A 24,815-nucleotide genomic window follows, 5' to 3' on the forward strand; every position below is an offset into this window, starting at 1 on the left:
TCATTTGAGGAAAAAGAATAAAACAACTAAAAACCCACATGCAATAGTTACTGATAAGAACGGAGAAACAAGGGCTCATTATTAAATGACACTAAGAAACTGATGGCTGCAAGAATAAAACTTTCCACCTCGAGACAGCAAACGCTTATCTCTGTTCTGTGTGACTCACAGCTTAAAAAGAAAAAAAGAAAACAAAATGGAAACAAACAGCTGAAATGTAACTGAAATAGAACCAGTTCTAGTCAGTTCCACTTTTTAAAATCCCACTGTTCCAAAACTAACAAGCAAACAAACAAACAAACCAACCATTCCCCCAGTGGTTTGAAACGTCCACGCTTTCCAGGAAAGTTGGCAAACTGAGCAAAGCCCAGCAGAGGCAGGGGGAGCTGTGCAGGTTCAGTGAGAGCTGCAGGATCCGAGGGCAGCCAGAACAAAAGCCTACCCACCGAGTCAACAAGGCAGCGGCAGGATCCATTACAAAGTCAGACATGGTGCTTTGGCTCCTGGCTGGACAGAAGGCTGTGACATTAGCACATGGTTCATTGCAGCAGAATCACAGCCTGCTCGTTCTGGACTGCAGAAATTAGGGACGGTGCACATCAAACGGATTTTCCCAGGAAAACACAGGGCCTCCAGTCCAGCCCCAGAAAATCACTAATTATGGTGCAGAACCTATTTACATTCACGGAATACAACTTCTGCTCAGCAGTTCTTTGTCTTTTTTCCACTGCAAGGGATTTCAAAGTCATCTTCCTGACAAGAGGCAACTGAATATTTTTTCGTATTACAGCAGAAATTCGAAGAGAATCAAGATATAAAAATACACAGTAAAAGGAATTAATTTAATATTTTCTCTTAGCAAGCATACAATGATGTTTTATTAGCAGGATAAATTACTTTACACCTCAGAAGCAAGGGCTGCTACTCTGAATTACTGTTGCAATTCAGACAGTTACATGTAATCAATCAAGGAAGATTTTAAGTCGGTGCTATTTAATGGCTAATTCCTCAAAACACAAAATAGCTGAGCTCCTACAATTAGTCTCCCACAGAAGGAAAGTAAAGATGTCACAAAGCAGGTAAATGAAAGTAAAGCAACCCAAAGATCTTGGGGGGAAAGGGGAGCTTATTTAGTATTACTAGAGCAGTGTTAGAATAGTTCTAGCAAGTATGATATTCTATATTGATTTCTAGTGAAACCCTTGAGGTAAAATATGCTTTTCAGTATAATGAAGCACTCTGCAATCTCATTTTGTGAGTTAGCATGCATTTGAAGAGCTTTTACTGCAAATAGGTTCAAGTCACCAGAACTGGAGAATGTAACTGCACAAATGTCTCCATTTTCTTAACCACTATTTATAGCAAATTACAATATTTAAATACCAGCACCAAAAAAAGGCTTCTTCCACTTAGAAATACATTTAAAACACCCAGCTTTAAAGCATCCTCCTTATTAACAGTCTTTCTACAGCATCATATGGTCAATTGGTGTAAGTCAGAGAGCTTCTTCAATATTAACAGAGATCCCATATTTCTTTGCTCCAGCTAAACTTCTGTGGCATTTTAATTATATCTGGATTTTAGAGAAGATAAAGACGAAGCAGTGTCTCAATAACATCCATGTCTCATCCTCCACTTCCTTCTGAGGAGAAGTAAGCCAGGTTTTTGATGCTGCCACAAACCCAGTGTTTGCAATTCCTTTTCCAGTGAGCTCATAAACTCATTTTTGAGCTTGCAAATTCCCACCCAGCTCCTGCCGACTGTAATGTGAGCCGGCCTGGCTCCTCACCGACAAAAGCAGGATGAAAAGTGTTAAGGGATACAAATCCAGGTGTTTCCAAAGCATCCCTTCCCTTTGGTGAGCTTGTAAAGGAGGTGAGAAGCATCAATTGATGAGGGATGAGAATATGATACCTAAGGTAGCAATACGGGAAGAAGAGGCTCAAAACCAACACATTGTCTAAAGTCTTCCAGAGTGAGCCACACAGAGGTGTTAACAGGCACGGGGATGAAGAATTACACTGAGTGTTTAATGTGGAACGACATTCTCATGAGAAATACCAGTTATTTCACTTGTGTCTCTCCCACACGGGCTGCTTCAGCAGCCACTCACTCAGTTCTCCTGCAGAAACTTGCTAACCCAACGTGATTAAGCCAACAAACCCCCAGAAGTAGCCAGCACATTTTCTGAGTGGCTGCCTCGGCTGGATGGATGGCTGCCTGTCCCCAGAGGACAGCAAATGAAGGTTTTGGAGCCCTCCTCCCTCCCCCTGGCAATCCATCACCCAGCTGAAAAGCAACCTGCCCATCCCTCATCCCCCCTGGTTACAAACCAGAGCATCAGGAGCAAACAAGCCCGAGGGAACATCCCCATGTGCACACCAAGTCAGGGAGGCAGGCACAGAAGCAATTCATCAAAATACTTTCACACATTTATTTACACTCTTTTTTTTTTTTTTTTTTTTTTTTTTTCAGGGAAGGAATACATTAATACACAGTGTGAGTATGTGTTTAAGCATAAAGAAGTACCAAAGCAAACAGCTAAATGTACTGGCTCCTGTGACATGTTGCACCCTGATTATTGCAGAGGTAAAATGAAGCCTGATCCTCTTACAAAAAGAAAATAATAATGAGTTTTATAGCAAAAGCACCCACTTTGACAGAATGCTCCATTTTCAGTTTAGGTTTCACTTTGTTTTCAAGTACCAGGTAGGGAACAGCCAATTTACAATAAATCCAAAGCACCAGCTGAATCCTGCTCCTCACCTGTGGGCCCAAGCATCCTTCTGGCTCTCTGGGATCCAGGATTCCCCCAGAGCTCACAGCCCTCCACTCTCCACTCCACACACTCCTCAGCTTCTCAAGCTTTACCATTTGCCACCTTGGTGATAAATTCCAGATGATTTTACTAAGCAGTAACAAATGTTTCACAAGAACAATTTAAAAAAAAAACAGAACTTGGGCAAGGGAGAGGGAGAAGTTAAAAGATTTCCCCTCTTCCCTCCTCTTCCTGAATCACAATTCCACTTCATGAAAGATCAAGAGGGACCTTCTCTGCCAATCTGTACTATGGAAAGGATAATGAAAAAGTCAGTCACTTCCTCAGTACTGTGAGGGAATGGAAGTGAATTCCACAAAGGAACAACTGAAAGCAATCAGATTCACTTTCTGCCCAGCTGGGAGAAAAGCAATGCTCTTACTTAAGAAAAAAAGGATTAAAAACCAACTTAAATTTGCTTTCTTCAGAACCATCAATCCACTTGAATGAAGAGAGCCCACCTTTCAACTACAAATTGGCAGAAGTAGTGAATCATCCCAGCAAATGCTATGCCCTTCAAAAGTATAATAAAAAATCCTCTGGGCTTTTTTCCAGGGGTGGAACTCCCTCCACATCTTAAACAATCGACATCCTCCTTTATCCACCTACAGCAGTGCCCTTGTTTGCTGGCAGAGGTCACCACAAAGCACATGGCTAACAGGAGGCTCAGTTCATAACCTGTCTCAGGGACACAGGTACTGGATTAATTCTCCTGCAAGTGGCATTTGAGAGACTCCTCCCACACATCATGAATGGCTCTGAGCAGCCCATTCTCAGGGAAAGCATCTCCACACTGAGCCTGCCCAACCCAGCCCTCCTAAACAATTCCAGGAGTGCTCCTGGGAGGGTTTGCTGCACTCTGAGCTCGGTGAGAGCTCTCACTGCCAGACCTGGCAGGAGAACTCCCCTTGGGAAGGGCTGCCTGGGGCAAAAATTGATCAATTCAGCCAGCCTGACTGGCACTGATAGCTCACCTGGGCTGGCAGGAGCTGCCAGCTGTGCCAGCCCAGCCCTGCAGCAAGCCCGGGCACCAACAGCTCCATCCAGCAGTGGTGCTGCAGAGCAAGGCATGCACACCTCCCTCAGAACTGCATCCCCGCAGGCACAACTTCAGGAGGGCAGCTGGAGAGCAGGGCAGTAACCAGAGCTCACCTAGCAAAGACAAAAGCCACAGCTAAGCTACACATGAGCTGAGAGAAGCCCCAGTGAAATACTCCAAGGGAACAGGGGATCAACTCAGTCCTTCCCACCCCGATTCTGCCTCCACTGACACACAGTGCCTGGTGGGACTGTACAAAGTGAACCCCAGGCTGAGTGAGCTTCTCCCCTCGACTGAATGAAGTGACAGCCCTGACACAGATGGCAAATGGGATCAGGAGAAGAGCAGCATTCAGCATCATCCCTAAAGACAGGGAATGATGCCCTGTGTGCCACCAGGGCCCACTCCTGCAGCGCACACTGCCTTCCCCCACTCCCATGTACCTGGCAGGATTCCACAGCTGCTCACCAGCTGCTGGAAGGGAGAACATCTCTCTGCAATCTGAGTGGGGGAGAGCTGAAAAAGGGAAAGGGTGAAAAGGGGATGCAGAATTACTTTTTCATTCAAATGTGAAAATCCAGAGATATGCATAGGTACAAGTAAGGGCAGAATAAAGCCTTAAATATTTAGTCTTCTTTGAAGCTTTCACACTAATCACTTAAGCCAACACAACATCTTAAAAATCTACAGAATTATCCAAAGCCTTTCTGTTAAGCCAGTTCTAAGGATACAATCAGTTCCTCTCCTGCCCTGACATCACACAAAGCGACTCAGGCAGCAGTTAATAAATCTAAGCCTCTGTGACAGATTTCATCTTCCACGGGGAAAAAAAAGCTGCAGAGGAAACTGAAAAATAAAAGAGGATCTGAGGGAAAAATCTATTCATTGATCAGGGGAAGGAGAATGCTAAATTCAGCTGGCAAACAGCAGCCTGGCACAGGAGCCATCGAGACACTTCCGAGTGTGCTGGCACAGCTTTGTCCTGGAGCAGCTCAGCAGCCCTGGCTGGGGAGCTGCAGGTTTTCCATGCACCCCTGCAGCTCTGCAGGAGTCAGACCCAGTTTTTTCAAGCATTGAAAACAGCACTCTCCTCTGCAAATCCACTCACAGCCTGAAATTCCTCAGTGCCAAAAACGTGCCAGATGATCAGCTCCTCTGTAACTGGCAGTTTGTGGAGGAGAAATGCTCACCTTCCACCACAGAACTGCCTCACAGTGGGAGAGGTGGTCACTTTCTCTTCACTGACCTCCCTAAAACAATTTACAGTAATCCCACATCTTTAAAAAATGCTTAAACACCATAAAATTAAGGCAGCCTTTCTCTGTGCTGCAGAGGAGAATACACAAACTCATGCACAGACTTGCTGAAGAGTGGAAGGGGTTAAAATCTGTGGAGAATGAGACAAAAAGGCTAAAAAGCACTACTGCAGTTAATGTTAAAAACACTAATTTCAGTCCATTTGTGCATTCAGAGGCATTCTGGTTTGAATTTCTGCAGTGAAACCAGATGTCTCCAGTGATCATCAGAATGCACAGACATAATCAGCTTGTCCTGGGCACAAGTTCCAGCACATCCAAAGAAACTGGGGACTCTCAGAGAGGAAGCAGCTAAATGCAATAACCTGGTGATTGCTCAGAAACACAGCTCTCAGCCTCGGGACTGGGAGGGGGATGGAAGAGAACAGCAGCACTGATGAATCCTGAGCAGTGTCTGAGTACAACAACTGTGAAAAAAGCACATAATCAAGAGACAAAAAGCCTCCCAGGGAATGAATGTATCTGGTTGCTCTGTCATTGCATATAATCAAATAGATGTTACAACAGTGAGACAGCACGTTCCAGAGACAGCTGTAATAATCAGAGCTTTAACAGGCTCCACCACAAAACCCTACAACATGGCAGTGTCATGATCATCTTCACTCTCAAGCTGTCCAACTGAGAAGAGAGGTTGTGCTTTTATTAGCTTATATTAGCACACCACTTATCTAGTTTCTAAAAGCAGAATTAAAACCTTCTGCCATGTGCTGACACCTGGCTGCTGTCCAAGCTCGTACTTCATTTGGCATTATCACTGAAAAATGGGAGGCTCAGGCAACACTGCAGGGAGATGGGAAGACAGAAAGCTGCCCATTGCTGTCAGCCCATCCCATGGGCTCACTTCTCTCCTTCAGGAGACAGGAACCTGCCAAAGACCACAGCAAGAAAAATTCAGTTGCCTAAACTCACTGATTCAGGCTATTGGATCCCCTTTTTAGCCCCAAAAGCTCATCCCAGCATCAGTTCAGAGCAAAGAGCCTGGATGCAGAGTGACCTCAGTGAGGAACTTTCTGTGCCTGACACAGTTTGTGCATAACCACTGTCCCTGACTTCAGGAAGCAAGAGGAGCATTCTCTGGCAGTGTGAGTCCAACATAACAGCTTTGCACGAAGTTTCTGACACCATTTCCCACAGCTGGCTCCTCCTGCACACTGCTACTGCTAGCACAGAGAATTCTCCTGCTCCAAGCACTGACACAATGGCCACTGCTCTCTCCAGCCTGGGCTCAGTGCACTCCCTCACTGCCAGGCAATGGTTTCCAGCTCCAAAAGTTGTTTTTTTTTTGTAACCACAGCATATCTGCTTCATTATTAAATCCCCTTTTCCCTATATTCCCAACAAGATGAGGCTAGAGTGGTAGAACAAAGCATCAGAACTACCTTTTAACTGAACAGCTGCCCTGTTCTCCCATTCCAGAAGTCCCCTGAACCTTGCCAGAACAGCAGTATTTGACATGCTAAGCCCAAGTAGAGGACAAATATGAATATGGTGATTTGCTCATTGAGCTGCATACATAATTATAAGAAAAGTAATGAACAAAGAACACAGCAGGCCAGAAAAAAAGATTGAGCAGGCAGGGTCATGTATTTCAGCAAAGCTTCCTACTTGTTTATTAATTAATTGAGACAGCTTTTCAGAAACCTTATAGCAACAGGGGTTCCCATTTATTTCACATGAACATAATTTAACTGCTGAAGATCTCTACCTGGGAGGAAGCATTTTTGAGATTAAGAGTTTGAAGGGAAGAAAAAGTTAAGAAAACACCATCACAGTCACATAATGGTCCTGCAGCAGGGGGGGAATCTCTGCCCCTCCCAGCTCTAGGTTACCTGAGCTGCTGGCTAACAGCCCATGGAGCCACCACTCCCATACCCTCAGCCAGAGGGCAGGACCCACACAGCACATCCACCCCAACACCTCTCCCCATCAGCAATGCCCTTCCTGCAGAAGGGAAGGATAAGAATAGCCAGGACTTGCAGTTTATCATTCCTCTGACAGGCAGAAAGTAAGCTTGAAGTGAACTCCTTTCATCCCTTGCCACCCTTTCTCTCTGCTCTGTCTGGTGCATGGGGGTAATTAAAGTATTTTACTGCCTGACTGACAGCCCAGTGCCCCAGAGCCACAGGTGAGTCAAGGGCACACATATTCCACAAGGAATGTAAACAGAGCCATGGCAAAATAGTCAGCAGTCACCTCCACCAGCATTCCTAAAAATCAAGGAACACTCTGCAGAACTTCCTTTCCCTCCCTCCATTGATTTTTAATATTAAAAATCAAGCCCAGTCTCAAGTGAACAAAGATAAGAGCACGAAGGTTCTTATTTTGCTCCGAGCATTCAATTTGCCAACACATTGTAGCTAAAATTCCTGCTTAGTCACGCCTGACACAATCCAGTCTTTTAGGCAAACATTCCCTCCATTCTGTGTGTGTGGCTGCCAGCCAGCTTTCAGTCCATGTACCCAGGGCTTTTCTGCTGTGTCCAAGCACAGGGAGATCTCTCCAACCTGCTCTCACCCCTGCATATGCTCTCCATTTAGAAACAAAGCAGATGCAGATTTATGTATAGGCAGGTCTCAGTAGTGCATATTCATTTTGGAGATATCAAACAGAAAAACTTCTAAGTCAGGTTATACACAGGAAATAAATGTATGTCCTGAAACAAATCTTTCTGCAAACAGCCAAAGGACATTATTCCTCATCCTGGAATTAAAGCTTTGTTGTAGGTGGATTTAAATGAAAGGCTTTGTCCTATGGAAAAACACCAATAGGAAAAAAAAATTTAAAAAAATCACAATTTGTTAAACAAAACACAAACCCAAACCATTTCCAAGGCTCCTCCAAAAGGAAAAGTGAAAAAGAAGTCAGGCTCAGAAATTCTGTCACTATACACTGCTCAGCTGCATTTCCTTCTCAGATGACTTCTTTAAAGTCCAGAGAGCTTTAAGATCCCAGACAGGATTTTTATCAGAAAGGATCAAAGATGCTTTGGCCAACACCTGACCACTGTTCTCACCAGCAGCTCCTGCCCAACTCAGCTACCCACAGCCTTGAAATTCAGGGCAAGAACCTGCCAGAGCAAAGTGCAGAAAGAAAGAAAAGAGGAAATGAAAATTTTTTCCTGTTACCTGCAGTAGTGCTCTTTGGGTGCTGGGTGCCAAAGCAGCTCCAAACAAACTCCAAGGCAGAAAAGGAAACCAGCCCAGCTCCCAGTGGTGTGGAGAGGAAATCTTTACACCTCCCTGCTCCTCCTGGGCTGTTCTTGGGTTCCCAGTGCCTGAAGCTGCAGCAGGTCGAGTTTCCTCAAGCTGAAAGAGCACTGAGAAAGTCTCTGAACATTCAAATCTTCTCTTCAATTGTGCCTGCCCGAGGTTTTTCCAGAAATGCAGGAGAATAGAGCCTGCTCTGGAAGTTGTTAATTGTTCCCCAAGATATCATTAATTTCTGAGTGTTTTTTTTAAGATAGTTGGTCTGTTGCCTCAGTTCTAATTACATTTCTCATGTCAATTAATTAAAACCATGCTAAATGAAATGCCAGTTTTTATTTAAAGTTTAGGGGGGAAAAATCATGGGATACAATTAGATGTTACCAGACATGATCTCAGCAGGTTTTCAATTATTCTATGGATAATACATCCCTAATTTAATACAAAGCTGTAATTAAGAATGTAATTAACTTGTGGCATTCTACTGATGTCATACACCACAAGAGCATATAACAGAATCCTTAATGGATTGCTCTGTTTCATCGAGGATGAATTAGGCACATAAAAATAATTCATTATGGGAGCATGGCCAACATAATGGCCATATCCAAAAAACAAAGTACAAAAGCAGCTTTGTCCTGTCAAGGACGATCTGGCCAGAACCCAAACCTGCACCTGCTGTGGTGGAATTTGAGGATTTACCTGCAGAGCCAGGTGAGGGCTGGGAGGGCAGGGGGCTCAGCACACAGAGCAGAGCTTGGGCTCCCTGGCTGCATTAAAAACCTGCCTCTCAGTCTGGGCTCCACCTGCAGTGCAGCCCATCTCTGCTGCCACACCAGCTCAGGAGAAACCCTCCAGCTCACCTCTGCTTATTAAAGGAAGGTTTCTGAAGCACAGACTGCTCTGCTGTGCTGTCTAAACCAAAGATTTCTGCTCTCAGCTGCCATTATTTGAACACCACCCTTTCCTTAGGTTTTTTTGAATATATGACATTTAAGGGAGGAAGAAAAGAATAAGGTACATTTCCTGAGGAAACTTAAACAGATCCCATAAGAAAGCCCTCAATACTACAAAGATCTGCTCTCTGTTCACACTGTAAAAAGAACCTACAAAATATTTATCTTTCTTTCAAGTAAGCCCTCTTACAAGAGGGATAGGAGGATAAAAGCTTGATTTATCAGCTAAAGAATCTCCTGCACTACAGTTCAGTGGTGATGTGCAAGTAAACAGATGAAAATATCATCAGGTAAGGCTCTGACAGGCACTCTAGGAAGTATCAAGGAACTCTAGAGCCATTGAACAGACTCCTGTGAGACTTGAAAAGAGGACACTTCTGGTTTTCTCTCTAAACACTATTTCCCTTTAAAATAAATTAATTAATGGAGTGTCCTAAGTCTATTTTTGCTACTTGCTGAAGGAAATTACCACTGTGACATTCAAATAAACTTTCATTCTGCAAGCTGACTGTAAGGAACTTCAGTGGACAACATAATTCTCAAAGCATTATCCACTACACTAAAAAAAAATAAATCTGTAAGTGGATTTTCTCAGCTACACTCTCAATAGCTTAATTAGCAGGAATATTTATAAAGATCTCAAAGAAAGCATGACTTTTGTTGTTAAAGCCTAGAGAAAATTTAAATTCAAACCCAAAAATGGATCAGATTAAGAACTGGGGGAGGTTCCTGCAATATTTTTATCAACCATACAGGTCAATACCATTCCTGACCTCAACATGCTCAGCCTTTTCTGCAAGGTGTTGAATCCTCATTCCCTGACAGCTGCAAAGAGCTTTCAGGGGATTCTACAACATATGAAACCAGGGAAAGGAGACAAACCAATCCATCCTCTACCAACCAGCACATTTATCACTCAACATCACCAACACAAAAATGTTCTCGAGCTCATCCAGCCAGAGATTTCTTCCTCCAAGCAGTTATCACACACAAACACATTTAAAAATTACCAGACATAGCTCTTTTAGTTTTCTAAACTATCACTCCAATAAACCTGAACCAGATGTTGCCTTTATATGTTCTGCTAACGTTATCAGTTTTTAATCAAAATGGAACTGACGAAATTCATGGTCTTAGTTAACAGCAAAGCTCCTTTGAATCACAAGATGTCTCTTTCAGATCAAAGTGGCACAGAAAGAGTCTGAGTTCAAATTTATTCTCCTGTATCCAGGGTCTTTCTTTAGGATTCTTACCCTTTTTCCACAGCTCAAGATGTTGGCACTTCATGAATCAATCTCAAAGGATATTAAAAGCAGCAGGAATAGCCTACAATGAGCCAGAAGGTTCCTTCACAAAAAAAGAATGTGAAGTTTGCCAAGGAAAGCACTAAAAAAATAATAAGGAAATCCAGACTTAAACTTAATTCATCCCCACATACATATGCATTAAGATACAGCCTTTAATGACAATTTATTTTTTCCAGAATACTTGTGAGCAAGGCTGACAGAACAGACAGCTGCTCACCATTTCTTTATCATTATGTATAACCCCAAGCAGTCAATCAAGACACAATATTCAAGTGTTGCACTGAATTATGAACATTCTGATAAACTTTTTAGGCAGCTTATCATGGTACTATACAGCACACTTCAGAAATATTAATACATTTACTTACACAGCCCTTTGCTTGAACAGAATTTTCCATGTTTTAAAAGGCTGAACTGCAGCACAGCAAAATTAGCAGCTACACACTCAGAAGCATCTGCTAATACAGATGCCTAATTTAGAAAACCTGTGGCCTGATTTTCTGAAGGATTCAGTATTAGTGCAAGTTCTGATCAAATCTCCTGCTTACATTAGGGACAGCTATAAAAAAATATCAAAGTATAACAGAAATGTGCCTTTTTTCCCCCAGGACAGTGCTGTGCAGCAGGAACATGAACAGAATACAATTCCCCAGAGTGTTACTAAACTTCTCTTTGTCTTTCTACAATCCTTGCTCCTTCCATGGGACACAAGTCAACCTGCAAACTTACCCAGCATGTTCTGGCTACAGCAAGGGAAGATAAAAGGGCTCAGAAAATGGAGCCCTGAACACCAGGGGGAATTTCAGAGAGGAAATAAAGATGCTCAGAACCAGATATCCTGTGCCTGTGTTCCTTCTGTGGCTGGCATTTGGTTCCCAAGAACAAGGCTGTGGTCTTGGAAGGGCTGTTAAAAACCAGTTCTGGGGTGCTGCCACCAGCACTGAGTGTGACAAACAGTGACAAAAATGCCAGAGCTGCTCTCAGCTCCCAGCTCAACCCACACTGTGCCATCCCCACACCTTCCAGCCCTGCAGACAATACCCTCCTTCAGCCCCAAACTGGGATTTTTTCCCAGGAAGTTATCCATCCTGTGTGCAAAATGAGACAGCAGCCCCTGGACAGGCACCTGCTCCTTAACCCTTGGTGTGCCCTGAGTGCTTCCTCCTCCTTGGAGCTCTGCTGCTCTCACCCTGCAAACTGGGAGAGGAACAAACCCAGGGAAACCCATCTGCAGCACAAGACAAGGCTCCCAGCACAATGCTGCTGCCACCACCTCAATTCTGCACTAAGAGCAGCTAAACCCAATTTTCAGACTCCCAAAGTCTGGAGACTTTGAATAGATTTTTCATGGAATTCAACCAAAAGCTTCAAAATATTTTCATCCCCCTTTTTTATGTCCCTTTTTGTAATGCAGGGACATGTTTGCAGGAGTTATCTGCAGTCATGAATCTTACTTAGTAAAAATGAATGCTAGCATTCATGCATCATCATCACTTCAGAAAGAGAGATTAAGGAAAACCCCATCTATCTTTGCCTCCAAAAGTGAAAATCACAGGACTTAACCCAACTAGTGCTGCTGCTGGAAATTATTCTAGCTGGCTAGAACTCAGGATTCTCCAGCTGCCTTTGTTCTCAGAAACAACTGAACCACTTCACAGAGACTGTTCTGAATCAGCCAGAAACACACAGCATGAAAAATCTCAGTAAAACTGTTACAGCTTGAGAAAGTCCCACTTTAAAAGTATTACAGTGCACAGTGTTGAACAGTTACTCTGTGACTTTCTGATCATGGGTATCTGCCACTTTCTAGATAGAAAAATGGGATTACACTCATTTTTAAACAACCAATTCAGACCAAAACTCCCTCACTTTTACTGCCCTTCCCTGGCTTCTTTCTCAACATAACACCTATCCACTAGGAAATATCACATATGCAATGAATTAGACCACAGCCCTTTCATCTCCCAGTGCTTTGAAATGTCACTTAGCAAACCCAGCAGAGTTTGTTTTCCCAATGAAGAAAGATTTCTCCACTAAATCTTCACATTGGGAATGAACCATGTGGTTTGCATTTTCTGTTCTTCAAAACAGTTTCCCAAAAGCTCACACTGCTTGATTTCATTTTCAGTTAAGTGGAGCTAAAACCCGAAATGTGCTGAGACAAATTAAAAATTATAAAAGAGGGGTTGAGGTGGGAGGGGTGTATATTCACCCTGTACTTATGGAAAGTGCTAGTTCTTTTGTGCCCTTTTAGTATAGTAAATTTCAATATAAATCCAAGTGTATTTCTTCAATAACAAACAATGTAACAAAGGCAGAGGCTGGCAACTCCCAGCTTGTTTTCTAAGAAGGGTGGATAACTTATTAGAGTAATATTTGGATAACCAAATGCACAAAACGGAGCACAGGTAACACAGAAGGGAGCTTTTCACCCCCATGTGATGCCCAGAAATACAAACTTACTCTGTAGATGGAAGAAGAAAGTCAAAACATCCCACCAATGTGAATTATCCTGGAAGCATTCCTTACTCTTCTGTGATCACTGGAGCAGGGAGCAGTTTAGGATCTTTACCTGGAAGTCTGTGCAAACGGGATGGAGCCCCACAAAGTGCTGAGCACTGCCCAGGGGCTGCACTGTGCCCACTGAACAGTAACTGGGTTAACAAAGCTCACCTGTGACTGCAGCACTGCCACCACCAGCCCTGTGCAAGGTTAAACTGCTCCACCAGCCCCAGAAAACACTTCCAGCTGCAGCCCCAGAGCCAATCCCCTCCCTCACAGCACACCTGGGAACTCAAACCACCCTCCTGAACAAAGGCACTCACCTGATCACAGGAACAGCAACTTGAGCCATCACACTGACACCCAAAACTGAAATTCAGGCCCCAGGTACCAATAGGAACCAAAGCACCCCAACTCTACAGCCCAGTAATGAAAATACTGTGCTCTCTTTCCACCCTCCCTGCACATCACCCCGCTGTAGCAGGTGACATTCAGGAGTTCTCAGCATCTCATTAAGCCAGAAACCAGCACACAAACAAAAAGACAGAGATGAAATGGGTAACTGCTGTGCTGATAAAACCCCAGAGCAAAATTCCACCAAAACTGAGCTTCTCTCAGCCTCCAGAAACTGTGCAAGGCTACTGACACAGGACAAGGTAAATAAAATTCTGGTTATATTTAATTCCTTTAGAGGTGAAAAACCAAGTAAGTAATCAAGGATAAATACATTTTAAATGCCCCTACTTGTATCAACCAAATAATTTCTATTCAATGCCCTCTAATAAGCTGAGCAAATGGACTCAGATTGTTTCAAACACCCTCTCATGAAGGATACTGAAACAATTCTATCTGAACTGCACCTATCACTTATAAAGGGAATAATTATCACAAAAACTGAGAAATTCCCAAAATCACTAACTCTGACAGGGTCTAGCACTCCCAAATTATATCCAGCATCCTGAACTGTCCCCTCCTCCAACAAAGGAATATGTAAATGCTGGGGGGGGAAAAATTACAATCATGCTAAACTATTATCTGTCTGTGAATAACACTGTGAATGTCTGACACATCAAATCCAGTTTTACTCATTGGAAGGGAAAACAAGATGGGCTGAAGGCATTTTACCAAGCAACCATGAAAATAAACTATCAGCCCACAGCTTGTGCCAGTGTCTTGGCAGGTCTTCACATGCAGGTTCTAACACTAAAATCTCATCTTTAATTTTAGAGAAGTCCACAGACATAAAATAATGAATTAGGAAAAGTCAAGAGAAACCAATAAGCCCTGGAGACCCAGGGCTCCAATCTCACACACCTTATTAAAGGAAAAAGCAGGGAGGAGGTGCAAGAGGCACAAAGGTCAGAACACTGCTGAAGTCTGAGTGGGTTTGGAAGCTCTGCAGAGCTGAGAGATGCATTCCAGGGTCTAGAGCAGGATCCAGGTTTTAGAGGCACTCAGAACTGTGGATTCAATTCCAAGTCACACATCTCAGCAACTGACAACTTTTCCTCTTCTCAAAACAAAAACAAATCAATGTAAGCTCTGTTCAAAGGGACCATTTGCATTTTGTGACTTTCCTGAACAATACTGCCTCAAGGCATGGTTTCCTTACCTCAAACCAGCTCTGACACGACTGCACTACAGGATCATGTTTAAATGTCATCTGATGATTCCTATTAAAGTGCCACAGCTTCCTTGCTACAGCTAATTTAATTCTAAATGAATTTTCAAAACCAAGACTAAAGTTCAATGGGAGCCTGAAGCTTTGAGCACTTGTGAAGCTTTGAGCCTGAACTACAGCGATATCCAGCTTTAATCCATGAAATAGCCAAGGCAACACAGCAACCTCTGCTTCTTTCAGTAAGGCTATAATGCAATAAAGACCTTCCAGATGGACCCTGCACCACAGGTGTTTCCAGATTTGTCTTTCAAGACCAGTCAGCACCACCCTTTTATCTCCAGACTGCTCATGGCACTCCAAAGGAAAAATGAGAATATTCTAATTCCATTATGTCACATACAATTGGAAAAATTCCTTTTACCAGCTTGCTGGCACTCCAAAGCACAACACATCAGCTTATGGAATCAATATGAAAATGTAACTAATGGGCACCTGCAGTGAATTGTTGAGTACTATCATGTGATCCTGGTCTTTTATCAGAGTGGGGTTATCCCTCAGCAAAAATTAAACAGCAATAATTCACACTACTCCCTAATCAGCTGCAGGTACTATTGCAAAAAGAACTTGCAATTTACCCCAAAGGAAAAAAATATTTTTCCTATCCACGTTATGATAACAAAAAGGTAATCAAGTGCTGTAGTGATTTCCATTTTACAGATGAAGAAATGAAACCTGACAGGTTACCTCAGCACTCACATCTGCACACACAGCTGGGGAGAGAATTACAGAAAATTGGGAACACCACTTACAATTCCTTGCTCTTCCCTTTCCTCATTGTGATGGAGTGACAAGGGAACATGTTCAACATATACATGGGAAGAGAGCTCCCTATCTCTGAAATCCTTTAATAGGTTTCTTTGTGAAATTATCAAGGGTATAATTATGAAAAAGAGAAGCACAAAGGCATTTGATACATTATGAGCTCAGTAACATCTGTCATAAAACACTGTCTTTTTGAGCACCTATAAAAGATGGGAAATATAGCAATTAGCCAGTCTGCCAAAGAAAACACAACTTCTTACTTCTAACAGTAGAAATAAAGCATCTAAAAGACAAAGAATTGCAGAGACAGCAGATAGACAGGAGGGACCCAGTGAAGAAGAACCACAATTCCTGCAGTGTCAGGTGAGTTTTCCAGGAGGCAGAGGAGTCCCACTCAGGTTGGACAGGTGCAGCTCTCCTTGGCTATGGGTGCCAAGGCCTGTCACACACAGTCACTGCCCAGAAATCGTGGGGCCTTTCTAGTGGCACCACCCATACACTGTGTGAGTGGATCTAAATCCCAAATTACAGCTGTGCACAGAGAGAAGCCTCTTCTCCACCCAACAGCTCAATGCTGCACAGCTGGAGCCACAAAACATCAACTTTCACATCCCACAGAAAGAGCAGAGGCAGAGAAAGCCTGAACTCATCAGTAAAAATGTGGGAATGCAAGGAATAACAACAAATACTATGAAGTGTGACAAAGCTGTGATACAAATCAATGCTCTACAAGATTTTACATAAACCTGTAGCAAAACTGAAACCCTCATGAGCTTTTAGGATATTATTCACAAGTAGGTATCCACCCCTCACTAAGGGGCAGCCAAATTCAATCTCCCTCTTCCCCCATGTTGTCATCAGTGAAAATTAGGAGGTATTGAGAAGTCAATACTATATTAACTTCCCCACAGTAGTTATTTATTCTGTTTACTACTCTTTACTTCATGCCAGCAGAGTGACAGGTCATTTGATTCTACAGTGCAAAAATCAAACATTCTGACTGGTCCCAGAGATATGAAATTAGAAGGTAAAAAAAAAAAAAAAAAATCTCCCAAGTCTCCTCTGGCATGTTTCATCAGGGTATCACTGCTTCCCAAACAAGAGGTCAGCAACTATTTTTAAACAAAAGAAAATCCACAGTTTCCACCCCCCACCCCCTCCATAAGCTCTGTTCTTGTAAACCACTGAATTCTTGGCTGAAGTTCTGGAAAAGAAAAAAAAAAATTATTCAATCTGAGGCAGATGCTTGGCACAGAATACTTCAGCTGAAACAGTTAATGGCTGGAGAATTTATAAGAAACTGAAACTAAACTCTCCTAATGACAACTCTAATAAGTAATGCTACCAATCCTGTTTGAAGTGATAGTGCAAGAAACTCAGGGTTTGGGGCTCTTTTTTTTTTGTTTGTTTGTTGTGAGGTGGTGATGGGGTTGAGCTCAGGAAAATGGTTTTACCTTAAGCATCAAAAAGCACATTCTACCTGCAGGAGGAAATGGCAGTATATTAATATAAGCCTCACTTTTATTTGTTCAATGTGATACAGAACCAGGAAAATGAGAAAAAACTCCACCCACCACAGAAATCAAAGCTGCATCCTTTCCAGAGTGCCTCTGGTGTTCTCTAACCTCTCAGTGTTTAATATCCTGCAGTGGATATATGATGTAAGCAACTCCCAGAACAATCCCTTTTTTTACTGGAGTGTCCCAGGGACAAATTAAAGCCACACCACTGCAACTGCTGGGCTGCAGGACCCAGCTCAGCTCTGCTGTCCCTCCCCCTCTCCTGCTTACTCGAGCAGCAAGTTGATCCCAAGGTGATACAAACTCACTCTTTATTAAAAAAAAAAAAAAAAAAAAAAAAAAAAAGGTATATTTTCTGTGCTTTATCTCCCCTGGAGCAGCTTCCAGAGCAATCAGAGGCAGGCCAGGGCTGGCACAAGAAGAGGGTAGCTCAGTTTGGGAGAGGCAGAAGCCTGGCAGCATCCACTTCCACTGGCTCAAGCTGGTAAAGAACAGCTCCCCCAGGCAGGACAAGTGCTTAGAAAATGGAATTTCACAAGGACAGAAACAAACATTTCAAAAGTTAACTTTCACTCTTAATCAGAAGGGAGAATTAAATGGTTACATGAAGTTACAATGTTTTTCAGGAACTGTTTGGAACAACAAATCTTCCCATCACAGTTAGTTCATTTTTGTAACAGCAATACAATGTTACAGAAAAGCATTAATAGAAATCTGTCAGTTTGTATCCGAATACATCTGCTTGAAGTCAAAATGGTCACTACGTGAAACAGCTCACCAAAAACAGAGAATCATCTAAGTAAATTTGGGATGCAAGCTCAATTTTAAAATCAAATTGTCTTGTAAATTACATCATTTCAAAAATGTTTTCAAATGAAGAGCAGCTGAAAAATGGTCCCAAGCAGCAAAGTGCAGCAATTTCCTAAGCAATAAAACATGAAATACATTGGTGGGGATAGCTCAGCATCCACACCCTGGGACTGCTTGCTGCAGTTAATGAGCAGAACCCAGTGCCCAGCCCCTCTGCTGTATCAGGAGACATCAGCTTTCCTTTATTTACTAAAAATTTCCTCTTCGGGCACAGAAAATCTGATTTTTAATGTACTCAGAAAACAAGGGGGTTTTTTGTCCAAACGCATAAACTTATTTCAAAGTTTGTTTTTGGATTTTTTTCCATAAATAAGCAACCTTCTCAAACTTCAGCTTCTCAGTTACCTTCAAAGTTTTCACATAAATGTCAAATTCCTAACCAGTTTTGGGGCTTAGCTTTGGTTTCATGGTATTGAAAGGGCGAGCCACAGTAGGGTGGTGGTTTTATACAGAAATACACAAAAGCACTGAACACAGAAGTTCTGGCAACAGACATTAACATAATTATGATAAAAATATTTTAAATTTTCCACTGCACTTCTACAAAATTATAGAAGCTTTACAACAATGGGAGAATATTAAAAACAGGATGTGAGAAGAACAAATCTGACTTTACCCCTGACTCATTACCCCAGTGGATGGCAAGATCAGGTTAAATTCTTGCAGCAGTGTACAATGAAGTGCCCACTTAGGGGGACTTGTCTGGCTGCTCACATCTGTCAAGCTGCTAGAACTGCCCAGCTGTAAGAGAGGGCCCTGGTTAATGGCAGTGGCACTACATGATCTCTGTTATTCCAGCAAAAAAAAGAGGCAGAAAAGGCTGTCCCCAAGCACAGAGTTACTGACCCAGGATGCCAGTGCTGCAACAGGAAGACATTAGCACATTTCTTAAGTGTAGTGGTAAAGAACCACTTAGTCCCAATGCACTTCCCTAACAAAAAGTTCACTTAATTGACCAGGGCTGCAAAGCTGCCAGTAATTTTACTGATGGGGATGACACTTTGTTTATGGAATCCAAGCTCTACAGATTAATATGCTTTAGACAAGGTAAAAAGAAGAGCACACTCACTGGGTCATTTCACTGGATCCAGCTGAAAAGAAAAATGCTGACCTGAGGCTGTGTATTGACCCAAAAAAATGTGAACAAATAGATAAAGAGAGAGAGTATTTCCATTTGCTAACTAAAACACAGGCACTGCTGGGCTGGAATTCTTTCCAAAGGAGATGCATCCGCAGGCTTTTAGCAGATACCTCTCAGTGAGGAGACTGCAGAAGCTCTGAACTTTCAATGCACCATTTGTCCCTCCCTGTTTCAAAGGGGTCACATCTGTCACTAGAGCCTGAGCCAGTCCACAGAACACAAAACAGTACAACTGCTTGAAGAGCTGAACACTGTGAAACTGTTTTGCCAGGGTACTGAGTCTGTAAGGAAGGCTGAATAAAATATAAAGGACTCAGGCCTCTAAGAGCAAGTCAGGACAAGAGTTTGAACTAGACAAAAACAACTTTGCTGGCCAGAAAGTTATTGCTAATGACCATGAAGGACAGGCAAGTCAAATTTCAGCCAAATACCTTAAGCTAACACTTTACAGCATCCCAAAATACTGCCTGTATTTTTATCACTGGAGTGTTTAGATATTAAACAAACCAGAAAGTCTCACTGGACAAGGTGTCCAAACCAGGGTCAAAGTGGGAATCACAGGGGTAAGAGACAGAGAGGAAAATGATGGACAAAAGCAGCAAGGCAGTGCTAATTCTGACAGGAGAGCAGTTCCTTGCACCAAACCCACTCCCCTCTGCAATCAGCTCTCAGTAAATGTCTGCTCCAAGCTGAGGCACAGCTGGGACTGGGAATCACCCACAACACACATCTGCTTTCCCTCACAGCCTCAGTTTACCTCTAACATCCCTGTGGATGGTTCTCCATCACTGCCCTCACACACCAGTTCTCTCAACTTGTTGCCATTTCACATCTTTTATCATAATGTGCTTTTTGTCTCTCTGGGAATAGCTGGGACACACCTAGTGGAGCCTGCCAGATAGGAACCACTGCCAAAATCTCACTGTGGCAGCACAAACTTGCATGCAGCTTATGAGTAAATTAACCAGTTTACCAAAGTCCTGGAGAAAACTGGGATTCTGCACAGGAAATAATGGCATGATCACACCCTGAACATTGCAGGATTTAATTTACCTGTTTGTCACTAAACTGTCTTAGATTGACACAGCCTCAACTACACCTGGGAACAAAAGTTTTGGAAAATTTACTGCAGGCATTGCCTTCAAAATATTTCAGCACTTTTGGCAAATTTGCCATTATTCACAGATTTTCTGGCTACTCCTCACAAGCCACATTTACAGTAGTGCTGAACTTCTGCTTTCTCACTGGAGTTTAAAACCACAGAACTAAATCCCAATTCACAATAAAACCCCATCCCTTCACCCAGTGAACAGAATGAATACTTACTAATATTTGGCCATCTAAGAAAACAACGGTGTGCTGTTTAGTACTTAATTTCACACAGGTACTTAGTTCTGCAATTCAAGAGTCAGACACACATTTATGCATTAGAAAAGCAATTACAGGGATGATATTTTATATCACAGTCATGCACTTAGAAGCAGCTTTGAACAGCCATTTGTAGCACAACTGCTGGGTGTTTTACTAGGTAAGTACAGTGTCTAATAAACTTTGATCTACTACCAAATATGAAAACAAAGTAAAGTGGAATATTAATAGCACTATCTCCATTTTGAAAGGGCTCTATCCAGATGAGAGATTAGCCACTTATAAAAACTCCAGGCAGCTATAATTTAACATAATGCAAGGTCCTGCTGTGCTCTTGGCTAGCACTAACGTGATGAAATTGAGTAAAAGGAAATTTAGGAAGTTTCCCATGACAGTAGGGTATGCCATGCTACTGAACTTCCAAAATAAGACTTGCTTGATTAATTTAAAATCAAAAAGAAACAAAACTAAAGAGCCTCAGTGAGTGAACACTGCAGTGTAACTAGACCAAGGTCGTAGTGCAGGGCTGTGGGATGGAGAAGAGCAGAGCCCTGGCAGGTGCTGTGCCAAGCCATGGATGCACAGCTGTGTTTGCACTTGGGCTCAAACACTGCTCCTGCACCCAAAGTCCTGCTAACTCCATACAGCAGCCCCTGTTCAACACTTTCTTGCACTTACAGATGCCTGTGCAAGCAAATCAGTTCTCTAGCTGAGCATCCTTAAATGCTTTTTTAGGGCTCGCTGTACCCGCAGGTTCTGTCAGCCTCGTTCTAGCTCACTGCTAATAGCAAAATGAAGATTCCCACTTATCTGTCCATTACAAAATGAAGTAAATCTGCACATGTGTGTTCACATTTAAGCTCTGCCTCAGAAAAGCTATTAAAATAAATAAATAATCTTCCCTCCAGCTCATGAATACCTCCTATAGGCTATAAAGGGGCTTAAGCACATGCATTAGCACTTTGCTGAAAAGAGGTCATTTCCTGAAAGGAATATATATACACTTGGGATTTACTTATGTAAATACAATTTCACACACATCCTCTCCACCTAAGGAGCAGCCATCCAATAATTGGTATGTAAAACATGTGCTTGCACCTAAATGCAAGAGCACTTTTGCACACTGACTTTTATACATCCTGGCCTGACTAGAGGCATGGCTTAAATGAAATGCCAAGCTTCTTTCTTGAGATTGAATGAATTAACATTATTGGCCAGATAATAACCTCAGCATAATGGCACACTGAGGCCTAAGGCAACATTTTGGGAGAATTTTCTTAGAAATTCAAGCCTGATAGGAGATGCTAATGAGTTTGGAGAAGTAAATATAGCTCTTTAAATAGCAAACGACAACTTGTCTATAACAGTAAGTTTCTCAGCACATTTACAAACGTTTTTGCTTGCGAGCTGTAAAGTGACTTTCATTTAGTTGGACTTTAGCTCTCAAGAACAATCACTATCCTCACACGCCAACAAAGAGAGTGCAAATACACGAGGGGAGCGCAAATGAAACGCTCATTAAGGCTCCGCAGGAAACTATACAAACACCTTATTAAATAAGTTTAATTAAGTGGCTCTTTTCTAAATCATACAGTGCCCAAAAATGCCGAGAGGCCAATTCCCAGCTCTGAAGCTCTGCTTTTCTTCCCTGGAGGAAAGTAATATTTGGTGTTTTCTTCTGGCAGTGCCTGGCTGGGGCACCACTCCCAAATTCTGCACGGCTGAGACAAGGCTGAGCCACCTTCCAGCAGCGACCAATGGCTCAAGGAGTTGGCTTGTTCACGAACTCTCCCTTAGCACTTTCTCCTGCCTTCAGGAAGGATCACAATCTGCTGTACAAACACTTCCAGGGAGAACTGCCCAAACACGAACTCGGTATTAAGCTCATGGCAGAGGATGCGCTTGTGACCGTCAGAGCAGCCCCACAAAACACTTCACAAACCTTAATCCCTGCAGTTTCCGAGGCTGATACAACTCTCCCCTCCAGGCTACAGCAATCGGAACAGAAACCTGCATTTTAGACTCTTTAGACTGTCAATCCACCGGGCTGCCCATCACTTTAAACGCGCGCTGAAATGACCGGCATTGAGAGGCCACGCAATTTTCTGCCAAGCACTTTGTTTTCCCTGCCGACTGGGGTGGGAAAAGCCCCTTTTACGAATTAATTGCTCCCGATTCACCCTTGAGACGCTTCCGTATCTCTCACGGCCGCCTCCACCACCAAGTGCCCTGGCAGAGAGGCTGGCAGGACTGGACCGAGCTCAACAGCGCACAGTGATTTAGGAGTAATCGTCTTACGGCAAAGAGCACCACTAATACCAGCAGGATAACGGGCAAAATTATGTTTTTATTCCTAGGGATGGCAACAGCAGCAGGCACTGCCGATAGCTCAGTGTTTCCACACCCAGCCGGGGAGGAGGGCACGCGTTAATAAAGCATCCACAAGCATCACGTTTCGTCTGAGCAAGACAACAAGAAGTGCAGAGACACCTACTAGGCAGTCACCCACTATTCTGCACAGAAATCCCCCTCGGGAGCACGCACTGTCTGCGCCCCCGAGTCACTTCAGAGATCTGCCTTTGCCAAAGCGACTCCCTCATCACAGAAGTTCAGCGATGAGAAAAACCAGATCATTCAAACGACCTCCCTGCTAAGCCAAACTGTCCCTTTAATCAAGATAACAAGCATCGTGTCCAGCCCAGGTGACAGCTCTTCCATGCAGCTCCGGAGCTAACACCGCGCAATTCCAATGTAATTTAAAGGACGCTATTCCCAAACATTGTCACCGCGCTGCTCTTGCAGCTTTCACCGCTGCAAGCTGGCGCTGGGACACCCCCTCCTTTAACACACGCAGAAATTAACACGCATCTGTAAATTAACCATCGCTGAGGACCAAAGTAAACTTCGCCCGCTTCTCATCTCAGCCAAACGCGAGCTCGCCAGGCTTCCCACCATTCACATAAACGGGGAGAGAGACAGAGACAGGCAGCACTTAAAGGAAAAGCAGAGGGGAGAAGAGCAGAGGGGAGAAGATGAGGAAGGCGTAGCTCAGCTCGCGGGGCTCGGGAAGGAGTTGGAGCCGCCCGTGCGCGATCAACTGGTGCCCGCTGCGCGCTCCTCACCTCCGCAGAGCAGCGCTGCGAGCAGCAGCCGGGCCGCCCGCGCCATGCCGAGGGGCTGCGAGGGGCCGGGGCACGGCCCGCTGGCCCCGGGGGCTCCTCCGCCGTTAGCTGCGCTCCGTGCCCGCCGCCCGCGCCATCGCTCCGAGCGCGGGCCCGCTGCGCGCTCCGCGTCCTCAGCGCCGCTCCGCGTCCTCTGGCGCGGCTCTGTGCTCCTCTCCGCGTCCTCAGCGCGGCTCTACGCTCCTCTCCGCGTCCTCCCCTCAGCGCCGCTCCGCGCTCTCAGCGCAGCTCCGCGTCTTCCCCTCAGCGCTGCTCCACGCTCCGCTCCGCGCCCTCAGAGCGGCTCCGCGCGCCGCGTCCTCCCCTCAGCGAAACTCCGAGCTCCACTCCGCGCCCTCAGCACCGCTCCGCGTCCTCCCCTCAGCGCCGCTCCGCTCCGCGCTAACCCCGGCAGCACGGGCAGCGCCCACGGCGGGTGCTCCGGCACCGCTGATGCTCCCTGGGCAAAACTTTTGAAGCGGGCGAGCGGCGAAGGTGCGTGAAGCGGCGCGGCTGGCGCGTCCCCACGGCCGCTGTCCGGCTGCGCTGGCCCCGAGCGCCCTCCGCCGCTTTCCCCGCCTTTCTAAGGCACTTTTCCCTGCGAGGGAGGGAGGGAGGAAGGAGGGAGGGATGGCGGGAGGGAGGGGGCACCGCCGAGCCCCACCCTCAGGGGCGTGAGGGGACGGGGACTCGGGGCTGAGGGAGCCATGGAGCGCCCGGGGCGGTGAGACAGCGGCTCAGGCGAGGGCTGAAGGGAATGAGAGGGGCTGAGGGGCTGCAGGCAGCGGGTACAGCAGCGAGAGGAACCCCGGGGTGTGAAGGGAGCCCTGAGGCGTGAGGAGAGTCCTGAGGGGAGCCCCAGGGCGTGAGGAGAGTCCTGAGGCGTGAGGGGAGCCCTGAGGGGAGCCCCAGGGCGTGAGGAGAGCCCTGAGGCGTGAGGGGAGCCCTGAGGGGAGCCCCGGGATGGACAGAGCGGTTCCGCCCCGGCCTCACCGCGCCGCACGGTAAAAACTGAAAACCGCAAGAAAAGAGCCCAAACACGGAGCTGCCCTGTGCCAGTTCCTCTCCGAGCAGAGGGAAACGCACCGCGAAACACCTGAGCCCGCCCGTGTCTTCCACACCTGGGCCAAATTTGTCTCACCTGTGCCCATTCTGCCCCATCTGTATTTGC

At 44.6% G+C, this 24,815-nt stretch overlaps 1 protein-coding gene across 1 annotated transcript in view; it reads right to left on the bottom strand.

Moving 5' to 3' along the window:
• The window catches only part of LOC130259850 (transmembrane protein 132C-like), a 50,885-nt gene extending 27,195 nt beyond the window's left edge, over positions 1 to 23,690 (bottom strand). The window contains exon 1 of the mRNA XM_056504605.1: positions 23,606 to 23,690. Within this exon, the coding sequence (XP_056360580.1) occupies positions 23,606 to 23,651 (46 nt within the window). The 5' untranslated portion in view covers positions 23,652 to 23,690. The remainder of the gene's footprint in view (positions 1 to 23,605) is intronic.
• Between the last annotated feature and the right edge of the window lie 1,125 nt (positions 23,691 to 24,815).

The sequence above is a fragment of the Oenanthe melanoleuca genome, chromosome 15 (genome assembly GCF_029582105.1).
Source record: "Oenanthe melanoleuca isolate GR-GAL-2019-014 chromosome 15, OMel1.0, whole genome shotgun sequence".
Lineage (NCBI taxonomy): Eukaryota > Metazoa > Chordata > Aves > Passeriformes > Muscicapidae > Oenanthe > Oenanthe melanoleuca.